The sequence below is a fragment of the Cotesia glomerata genome, linkage group LG10 (assembly GCF_020080835.1).
Source record: "Cotesia glomerata isolate CgM1 linkage group LG10, MPM_Cglom_v2.3, whole genome shotgun sequence".
NCBI lineage: Eukaryota > Metazoa > Arthropoda > Insecta > Hymenoptera > Braconidae > Cotesia > Cotesia glomerata.
In genome coordinates, this window is record NC_058167.1 from 4,400,516 (window position 1) to 4,411,530 (window position 11,015).

An 11,015-nucleotide genomic window follows, 5' to 3' on the forward strand; every position below is an offset into this window, starting at 1 on the left:
AACCTGGCGACTGAAAAATCGTTTTCAGTATTTTTTTATAAACAAATCGTTTGTTCGTCGTTTGTTCTTATTTGTTCGTCAAAAATCATTATTTGTTCGATTATTGTTTATTTATAAAAAATTAAATAAATTTACTCTTGTAAGTTAGCGCAACATTAATCAAATCTAAGTTTTTTTTTTTTTAATCGATAGCTTTTTTTTTTTATTATTTGTTCGATTAATTAAATTGTTTGTTCGATCGTATTTATATTTTTATTTAATTTTTTTTTATAAATAATTCAGATCTTAAATTATAAGTGCGCATGCGCTGGTTAGTTGTGTTAGTTGAGTTACAGGATTACTTAATAGCAACTAAATGGCTTGCGCGGTTTAATTCGAATAATAGTAATTATAACAATAATACTGTAATGGAATGGAATAAAATTATAAAATCTAATGTATTTATTGCATTGTTTATTATACGGAGCTTAGATAGAGCTAATTCTATCTATCGTGAATATAATCGAAGGTCTATTGACGCCATCCAATAAGGGTCACGGAACATACATTAAACACGGAAGGAAAATTATTTTACACCTAGTGAAACTTATAATTATTTGTACGGTACCCGGACGAATGTTTTTGTAGTGAATAATTTTTGTTGACTAAATGACGAATAAGATAACACACAAGGAATTTAAATATTTATGCAGCGTTCAAAATAAATATATTGATCCTGCGTTTATTATAATTAATTAGTAAATGACGGCTAATAAAATATGAAAGCTCAATAATACAACTATAATATGAGTGTTTAATATTTTTATTAACAACTTGACTCGAAAGTTATTCATCTATTCAAAAATTTTTGTAACTTTAAAGTTTTTACGCTCATAATAAAATTAGATAACTGGTAATTACTTGTATCATTGATTTATTAATTTATATAATTATTTTTTATTATGTAATTCAACTATTTATGTTTTCTCATTTGTAAATATTTTTTTAGGTTATTCATTTCAGTAAGTCTGTAGGCTCAGATTTGTTCAATGGTAACAAATCTGATGGTAACAAAAATATATAATTTTTATCATTTCTGAGTAAATTATTATTATGTAAAAAAAAAAAGGTAAATTATTTTAATTATCTCATCAATATTAAAAAATATGTTATTATTTGAATAGAAACTTTTGTTACAGGTTTTACACATTTTTGCACATTCAGTAAGTTTTATCAGGACATTGTTTGTAACCTTTGTAATTTTAATTGCTCGTCTACTTTTGTGTCCGAATTTTTTTTACATGAAGGACATTTACAATCATTTATTTTTTTTTTGTGTTGAGTAAACTTCTATAAGTCTCCAAGCGTCCACAGTGAAAATTTTTTCATTTCTAAATTATATTTATAATTGTTATCTATAACTGTAGAAGTAAAGTTGTCTGGAAATGTTTTTATTTCAAATTCTCTAATCGAATAACATGAGTTTAATGCTTTAAAAACCGTTTCAGTATTTACAAACCAATTTATCATTTTATCACATTATCAGCAACTTATCATGCAATGATTTCTTCATGAATGGTTTGATTAATTTTTTTTTTCACTTAATAGACCAATATCAGTATTTTTGTGCCTCTTGGTCTTCCTCGTCTTTCATAGCAGGCTGAATTGTAATTTTTTACAAAGTTTTAAATTTTTTGTTAACATTAATCCAGCAACGGGTTAGTAAATCATGTGGAGGGTCCTGGAAAAGGTAATTTCTTAATACCTTCTACATCAGTATTTTATTTATATATTACTTATGTTCGAAAGTAAATTCAAATTTTCTTAATCAGTTGTGAAAGACGATCGTGAAGCAGATAAGAATGAAGAAGAAAAAGATGGTGATAATAATTTACGCCTTTTTCTGTTATTGTTCTTCTAGTTTTATTTCTTTTGCAGTTTTTTTTGTCTTTCATACTGCTGTTGCTGCTACTACTTCTACAACTATGAAGCCTTTGGCTGGTGACTTTTCGGTTAATTTTTTTGATTCGCTTGATGAAATGATGTATTCAGGTGCTGTGGTATCAATATTTACCGTTTGAAAAATCCGTTGCGTCTTGAAATAATATTCTCTTCTCTAACGCTCCAAATATAAGTCTTCATCATAACGATTGAAATTATTTAATCCCTTGACAGCAAATATGTGTCTGTAATAATTAATAATAATTAAAATTAACCACTAGTGCGTATCAGGTTTGCTCTTAATCCTACAGTTAATTTATTTATTTCTTTTTAATAAACCCAACAGCTTTGAAGACGGGAATAAGGGGGGGGGGCACTTATAGTACAAAAATTTAACAAGATTTAAGAAAAAGAATAAGAATGTAGTAATTTCAATTTCTAGTAATCAATCATAAATAACAAATCATTAATTTAAAATAAATTCTAGGTAATTTTCACTTGAGTGGTTTGCGAACAGGCTCATACATCTACTTGTTCTCTCGCAAGCACAATGAAAATTTTCTGCTATGAATCGAGGACACGATTTACATCATGCTGCAACCTAGAGCCATGGAGAGGTTAATGAACAACTTAATCTAGGCGAGAATAATCATCGATGAAGACCCGGTGAGTGGTGGACCGACTGGTCCCTACATTCAGTTTGAGCAGCTAAAAATTTTCCAAAAGCACGTGAAGAAGCTGTTTGACAGTGATAAGATGTATCAATGGCTCTCATGTTCTAGGTCTAGTCAAGTGTCTAATATCTACGCCTAAGTACGTAGAAATTTATCAAGCTTTTGGCTGCACGCCTCCTTGCGTTGGACACACTGCTGATTCTCAACACTAATGACAAAAAATTGTCCAAAATGCAGAGGGATATCAGGGTTTTGACTTCTATCGGGAACAGGGAATTTTTTTTTAGCTTTGATGTATTAGGGTAAAAGACCCCATTAGTGGCGGGGATCCCATTACTGACACTTTCTTTGATTTTGGTACTTACCCAATTAATTAAATCATTAATTCCAATAATGAATATATTATTTCTAATCTTTAAGACCTTTTGATCAAAAAAATTTTTAATTTTTATTCCAAGTAGAACATTTTTTCATTGAAAGAAAAAGTACCACTAATGGAGGTTAAAAGTGTCACTAATGGGATCTTTTACCTTATTCGCTGGGTGCGTAAGGCATAGTGGGGGACACAAAACTGATGTCAGCGCCCGCTGCGGGACAATACAGAACTAAGGGTGGCTCTTTATTACTAAAAGCTATGAAAATAACACGTGTGTTAGTTTATTTAAATAAATAAAATAAAATGGGTCATCAAAATTGTTGTGTAGTTAATTGTAAAAATACTAGTAGAAATAGTGATTGTAAATTTTATAAGTTTCCGGTTGCCAATTGGAAATTAAATCAGCGAAAAAAATGGATAGCTGCTGCTCAACATCTCTCATATGTTCAGCCAGGATTAAATTTTTACCCTTTATTAAAGTTTGTGGTTGAAAAATAATATTATGGGTAATAGATTGCAAAATTAAATAAAGAATATAAAAATTTAAGATACATTCGTAAATATATAGTTATGTTAAATAGAGCTATTCGTTATTTTTTATATAATTTCAGATTGTTATATATTTAATATTAATACTGATTTTTCATTTAATATTAATTTAACAATAAACACCTTGACAGATTTTAACACTGATTAACCTAATTCACTTGAGATTTGTTTTAGTTATTGTGTTTATTTTCCTTACTATTTTCAACTGACCCAAGAAAAAATTTTTAATTTAATCTACATTCTGTGTAATATGTCACATTTTACATAGAAAACAAATTTTTTCAAGTTTATTTAATTGTTTAAATAACTATTTGGCATCTAATACATGTAAATTTTCTTAAAAAAGCCACCGTAAGTTGTATCGTCAGGTGGCGGTGGGGTCACGCACCCAGCGAATATTACTCACGTTGGAAGAGGATTTGACATATATTTTTTGCTTTCTTGTTAAAGTTGCGAGTAAATAGCAGTGTTTTTCTTGATCGTTTTTGAGTATGATGAGGTGGCTTACAAAAGGTAAGTTTTGAGTAGACCTAGCAACTAATATTTTTAAAGGGTTTTAATTGCTGCATTTCGTTATACAGATGTGTTTTAAACATAATTATTAAGATGATCGTATAAATAAATACAATTTTTTTAAAACTTTTTGTGTAAAATAATTATATTTTTTTAATCATGCTACAACAATACGTTTGTTTATGCAACGCGATATTTTATTGGCAATCTTAGTGAAGAATAAGAACAAGATATTGCAATGTTATAGTACATCAAACGAGCAACACACTTACAGTTAATATTAAAATTACAATTATTCAAAAATGCCTTAAAAAAGTTTATTAACTTATCCATTAAAATTATAATTCTATAGATAATAAATTTCAATTATTTTTTAATTATTAGATTACTTAAATAATCTATAGATGTGTGTGCTGTTTGCCATTTAGGCTTTTCTGTAATTTTTTTTGTTTGCACAATTATGCAGTACAACTGAAGGTAATATTTCTTAATATCATCTTATATTCGGTAGACTATACCTAAATAATAATCTCCTAAGCAAGTTTCTAGTGCTGCAGCATTACGATTATTCCGATGTAAATAATATATTTATAAACGTACGCTGAGAAAAAAGTATTTTGATAATCACAATACTTGGTATTCTGATAATCAAAATACCAAGTATTCTGATTATCAGAATACTAGTCAATTCAAGACCTATACTCTGCGCAGTAAACTATAATACATGCGCTGTCACTGTCATCGACGTTTTGCATGACTTACTCGAGATCTGCTACACGAAAAGAATTTTGTAGTAGTATCAATGATCTTTGTATTGTAGGTTTTACAATTTATATGATGGTTATTTTTAGTATAATACGATCGTAAGAATAACCATCTTGATGGTTAAATTGACTATTAAATAATAATTCTAAATATTATACTCTTTCAATTGAGCATTGAAAATTAAATGACAGGATAGATTTTCACTTGAAATAATTTACTTATTAGAAATCAGACGTACACGAGCCAGTAAATAAATTAGAAACAGTTCAAAATATCAAAACAGTTAAAAAAAAAAGATTTATAAAATCTAATTACGTGATAATCCAAAAAAATAATTTATTTATTTGTAATTTTTTTTTTAAATGTAAGTATTCATTTCCTGATCACAATACATGAGATTTTTAAGAAGTGAATTATTTCAATGTATTCTATAATCTTATTTTCATAAACATTCGATGGTAAATGTAACCATCAAGATGACAGTTCTTATGATTGTATTATGATGAGAATTTCCATCTTATAAATTGTAAAAACTGCAATTCAAAGATTGATTACATTACCACAAATTCTCTCCGTAAAATGATCTGCGATTTATCTATCTTAGTCTCTTTTATAGAGCGACAAAAATATTAATGTGTCTTTCAAGTCTCTCACGAAATGAGTTATGTTCGGTACAGTTATTTCAGTGAGATTTTACTGTAAAGAAATTGAGGATATTAGAAAACTTTCTTATTATTTCTTATTATAATACAATTTTTGATTTTTTAAAGTTAAAAAAAAAACTTTGTCACGCGATATATATATATATATATATATATATATATATATATATATATATATATATATATATATATATATATATCATTTTTTTTGCTCCAGTATTTTGTGATTACTTATAGACCATTATCTTTTTTTAACTAAGAGTCTGTTACTCCAATGATTGATAATATTTCAATCTATAATATTTTGCGAATGAAATAATAGAAACTGTGTTAACTTATAAAAAAATTAAATTGCACAAAAATGAATAGTTTTGTCAAGTTTAAAAATTGTTACCCAGGCCCTCCAACAATATATAGTTCCATATAATAAACAAATAATTCCATCAAAATTTTAGCTTTTAATTATATATTGTCATATAAATGTAGAGTATTGCGGTAGTGTTAAGTCTATTAAATATATATGCAAATATATGAATAAAGGAAGTGATAAAGCAACATTTGGATTAAAAGATGAAAATGATGAAATTACTAGGTACCAGTCGGGAAGATATATCAGTACATCTGAGGCAGTATGGCGTATATTATCTTTTCCTATTCATGAAAGGTTTCCACCAGTGGTTCATTTAGATGTTCATTTAGAAAATGGCCAAAGAATTTATTTTAATCCCGTCAATTTAAATAATCAAATTGAAAATCCAAGAAATACTACATTGATGGCATTTTTTAAGTTATGTCAGGAGGACGACTTTGCTAAAACACTTCTATATGATGAGATTCCTTTATATTATATATTCGACAAACAAAATAAAATATTTAAGAAGCTTGAAAAGAGAGGACGTAAAGTTGATGATTATGTAGATATTTATAAAGAAAACGTAATTGGACGAGTATATACTATACATCCCAGTAATACAGAATGTTTTTATTTGCGTTTATTGCTTCATAATATTCGAGGTCCAGTATCCTTTGAAGCCTTAAAAACAATTGATAATATTATCCATCCAACTTACCAATCAGCATGCAAAGCTTTAAATCTAATTGAAGATGACTCACACTGGGATGAAACACTAAAAGAAGCAAGCTTAACTGATAGCCCTCAAAAAATTAGGCAGCTTTTTGCCGTAATGTTGGTTTTTTGTATCCCATCAGATCCAATGGAACTTTGGATTAAATATAAAAAATATTTATCCGAAGATTATTTAAGAATTATAATGAGGAATCTTCCTGATGCTGATCCAGATCAATACACAGAAGAAGTAGAAAATCGTTGTCTTATAGACTTGAATAATATACTTATCTCTATTAGTGGAAATTCTTTAAATCATTACGGGCTCCCTACACCAACTGTTGATTATAGAAATGCTATTAATAATAGAGAATATTTAGAAGAAATAAATTATGATCAATCAGTACTATCACAATTTTTAATAGAAAATGAGCCAAAACTTAATAAAGAACAAAATAAAATATATAATGAAGTGATTAATAGTGTGTCTACATCCAAAGGTGACATATTTTTTATTGATGCTCCAGGAGGTACCGGCAAAACATTTTTAATTAACTTAATTTTGGCAAAAGTAAGAAATAGTAAAAAAATAGCATTAGCAGTTGCATCTTCAGGTATTGCGGCCACTTTATTACCAGGTGGAAAAACAGCTCACTCAATGTTTAAAATACCTTTAAATTTGGATATTACTGACAGTCCAGTTTGTAATATATCTAAAAATACTAACAAAGCCGAGCTTCTTCAGAAAACTTGCCTTATTGTATGGGATGAATGCACGATGGCTAATAAAAAAGCTATTGAAGCTGTTGATAGAACGTTACAGGATTTAAGAGACACAACTTCGGTAATGGGTGGAATAACATTTTTGTTTTCTGGTGATTTTCGTCAAACACTACCAGTAATAACAGGAGGTACAAGAGCTGATGAATTGAATGCTTCTCTGAAACAATCTTACATATGGAATGAAATTAAAAAATTGTCATTATCAATTAACATGCGTGTGAAAAAAGATTCAACCTCTTTGGAATTCTCAAATTTATTATTGAATGTAGGGGAAGGTACTTTAACTGAAAATCAACATGGCGAAATTTTATTACCAGAAGGGCTCTGTAAAATTGTTTCATCCATTGATGATTTGATCGAAAAAATTTATCCCGGCATAAATGATATTTCAAATAAAGACAATGAATGGTTCTCTGAACGTGCTATATATTGTGTCCGACAAATGAAATTGTAAAAGGTATTAATAGTGTTATCATAGAAAATTTAATGCTGTTGAAAAATTTATACATCAATTAATACTACTCTTAATCAAGATGACCTTACTAACTATCCTGTCGAGTTTCTTAACTCTTTGAATACATCAGGGTTGCCAGATCATATAATTAAATTAAAAGTAGGCACTCCGATAATTCTTATGAGAAATTTGAATCCACCCAAACTATGTAATGGGACGCGATTGAGAGTAACTAAATTAATGAAGAATATTATAGAAGCCACAATATTAACTGGATCAGGTACAGGAGAAAGTACATTCATTCCTCGAATTCCTATTATTCCTAACAATTATCCTTTTGAATTTAAACGAATCCAATTTCCTGTCAGTGTTTGTTTAGCTATGACGATAAACAAGTCACAAGGGCAAACTTTGAAAGCTGCTGGTGTCGATCTAAGAACAAATTGTTTTTCACATGGACAATTATACGTAGCGGTGTCTCGCGTAAGCTCATGTGATAATTTATATGTTTTATCTCCTAATAACACAACACGAAATGTTGTTTTATCCGGAAGCATTAAAATAAGATAGAATAACTTATACTTTTAAATATATTGTTTATATTGTTTACTTATTACTATTTAAATATAGTTTTTATTTATTAAATTTGTAAATTGTAAAAGAATAAATAAAAAATTCTAGAAAAACGAATAAATGAACCAATAGTCTTTTATTTTTAACCTAAATAATTGAAGATTTTTTTCAACACAAAATAATTTGACGAAACGTCATTTAAAAAATTGATTAATAAGAAAAAAAACAGATGGCTGAAAAGAATTTAACGTTTGAACATTTGTGTGTGTATGCTGATCAAGTGTTCGGCAGTGAAAACTGGTCACATGTAATCAAAAACCAAACCATTGGTAAATTAATTTTAATTTACATGTAAATAAAAATTATCAAATCTGTAAAAAATTATCTTTGAAATTATTAAATTAAATAGATTTCGAAAAAGAAGATAAGACTAGGAAAGTTACGATAGGATGTTTTACAATAGTGAGAGTAAGTTATCAAGATGAGAGACATCACGAAGGTGTTGGATTTTATGAGGGTACTTTTGAGACAAAAGGGACAGCTTTTAAAGAAGTTAGAACGGTATGTGACTTTAATTCTTATAGAGACTTACGATCGAATACTTCTATATTAACACATTTTAATTTTATTTTATTCATTAACCCATTTGTAGAAATCTTTGGTTGATGCAATGTATAATACTCTTATCAGCTTCAAGGAAATTCGTGATTATTTTGAAAATCTAGAGAAGAAGAAAGTGGAGCGTATTAAACGACAAAATGAACTAAAACAACAATGGATTTCTAATAGTAAGTATTATCAGATATATTTAATGATATTAGTATGATACATAAAATTAAAAATAACTAACTAAATAATATATTTTTCAGATTTCGATTCCAAGAAAACAATGATAAATGAATCCGAGAATACTCATCACTTAAAAATTAAATTATAATTTGTTGTTTTAATTTTTATGTGAAGCCAAATTTATTTATGTAATAAATGAATAAAAATTAATTAATAACTTTATAAATTACTATTAGAATCCAAAAATAACCAGTGAAGCGGGAAAGTAACAGCTATATTTGATATATATTTATAACCATATTCATATTAGATATTATATTAAGTGTACAGTTGAATTATGCCGCAGAAGCTTGAACTACGGGCACAACTAGTATATATATATAAATATATAAAATATGAAAAATTGATGTGAGTACTCAAATGAAAGGTCTCGATGAGTGTAACATCAATATGTGGGAGTACTTTTTCCACTCTCGGAAATTTTGCGTACCAACCACTGCAATTTCTTTGGGCCATAAAATCCTCTTCCCCGGACATTCAAGGGGCTCATGACGTCACGGGACCCCAAGACCAACGCTAAGTGTTAGCAAAGGCTACCACCCCTCAAGAGTCAAGGGGCATGAGGCAGATTTTCCTCAGCCACTGAGATATACACACCTACGGTCTAGGACACATCCTATTTTCCTCCTTTATTTCACGCATCAAAGTATTATTGTAATCGCAAAGTACTATATTGACATTATTATTTATACACGAACTTTATCTATTGTATTGTTTTCTGATAACTATATTCTACGGGATTGATTATTTATTGTGAGATTGGATGAACTGCATTCGAATATTGTAAAGAGTATAGTTATAACTTGAATAAATTATAAAACGAAAAGAAATAGATTACTACAGAGTCAGAAGTGGGGATACACTATCGTGCCTCACATAGTGAATAGTGTAGCGAATAGTGCGGTGAACAAAGATTTTTAATAAATTTAAAATCATGAGTCGTGACCGAAGATCCAAGTGGACCGTGATCATGAGAGTGATCGTCACCGGAAAGATCGGCACAGATCTCGATCACCGTGACAAGCCACCGGGAATCACCACCTCGGCAGAGAGGGGTGCTTCCCAATAGTCGATTGAATCTAACTGTACCAAACAATCGACAAACTGACAGTTAAGCCAGCAGCGGCAGGAGTAGCGAGTTCCTGATGATTGAGAAACCTCACAGAGGTCCTCTCAAGCTTTGCACAGTCAGCACGTACACCAAGACCTAATAGTGGCAGTTTCACCAACGAGAAGCGCGATTCCGGAGTTTGATCCCGCGAAACCAGCCTATCTGCTGCGGAGTGGATTGCCAAGGTCAGCGCACATGCCAGTCTTTATGGATGGGACGAGCGGACAACACTTTATATGGTGACATGCAGGCTTTAAAAGGTAACGCAAAACTTTGGTATACAGAATTGCATGATTCGCAGTTAACGTGGGGGGCATTCTCTTCTTTAATTGCCGAGCAGTTTCCGGGTGAGTCGAATTACAGTAAATTATTTAAAGAAGCCGCGAACTTCGAATGCGCCGTAGGTCACATGCATCTTGTTGCGTACTCTTTTCCTTAAAATTGAAAAATTGTTTAAAACTTGAAATACCGGAGAATAAATTAGTTTCATGTGTAGTTGGGGAATTCAAGACGACTCGATCCGCACTACTTTAATGACCTCATAAATTCCAAACTATCGTGGAATTGAATGAGCGTCTCGCGAATTACGAAACTACGCATAAATCAAGAGATAAGAGTAAAGACGCGAAAAAGTCACACGCGCGAGAGTCCAGTAAAGTCAAAACTCGGGAAGACAAATCGAAAAACGTCTGTTACGGTTGCGGTAAACCTGGTCACCAA

General features: G+C 29.8%; 2 protein-coding genes and 2 long non-coding RNA genes across 8 annotated transcripts; all 4 read left to right on the plus strand.

The window, feature by feature from the left end:
- The first annotated feature begins 300 nt into the window (after positions 1-300).
- LOC123272650 lies at positions 301-2,938 on the plus strand. Of its 5 annotated transcripts, XR_006511118.1 has the most exons (4): positions 1,323-1,729; positions 1,812-1,859; positions 1,918-2,342; positions 2,408-2,938. It is a non-coding gene; the product is annotated as an uncharacterized LOC123272650 (long non-coding RNA). The 5 variants fall into 5 exon arrangements; XR_006511117.1 differs by lacking the exons at positions 1,323-1,729; positions 1,812-1,859; positions 1,918-2,342 and adding exons at positions 301-892; positions 989-1,202; XR_006511114.1 differs by having other exon boundaries at positions 1,323-2,342; positions 2,408-2,586; positions 2,703-2,938.
- Positions 2,939-3,014: 76 nt separating this feature from the next.
- LOC123272651 lies at positions 3,015-4,158 on the plus strand. The gene is made up of 2 exons (XR_006511119.1): positions 3,015-3,101; positions 3,970-4,158. It is a non-coding gene; the product is annotated as an uncharacterized LOC123272651 (long non-coding RNA).
- Positions 4,159-5,989: 1,831 nt separating this feature from the next.
- LOC123273344 lies at positions 5,990-7,762 on the plus strand. The gene has a single exon (XM_044740749.1). The coding sequence runs from the start codon at positions 5,990-5,992 to the stop codon at positions 7,760-7,762; it is 1,773 nt and encodes a 590-aa protein (XP_044596684.1).
- Positions 7,763-8,507: 745 nt separating this feature from the next.
- LOC123273345 (DNA repair and recombination protein RAD52-like) lies at positions 8,508-9,272 on the plus strand. The gene is made up of 4 exons (XM_044740750.1): positions 8,508-8,664; positions 8,745-8,896; positions 8,988-9,123; positions 9,205-9,272. Exons 1-4 carry the CDS (start codon positions 8,565-8,567, stop codon positions 9,270-9,272), a joined length of 456 nt encoding a protein of 151 aa, XP_044596685.1. The 5' UTR covers positions 8,508-8,564.
- The last annotated feature ends 1,743 nt before the right edge of the window (positions 9,273-11,015 follow it).

Excerpts from the sequence above, each read along its gene's own strand:
- LOC123273344 (XM_044740749.1), top strand. The coding sequence starts at position 5,990 with ATGAATAAAGGAAGTGATAAAGCAACATTTGGATTAAAAGATGAAAAT.
- LOC123273345 (XM_044740750.1), top strand. The coding sequence starts at position 8,565 with ATGGCTGAAAAGAATTTAACGTTTGAACATTTGTGTGTGTATGCTGAT. Across the intron at positions 8,665-8,744 it reads AATCAAAAACCAAACCATTG|ATTTCGAAAAAGAAGATAAG; the intron begins GTAAATTAATTT and ends TAAATTAAATAG. Across the intron at positions 9,124-9,204 it reads ACAACAATGGATTTCTAATA|ATTTCGATTCCAAGAAAACA; the intron begins GTAAGTATTATC and ends TATATTTTTCAG.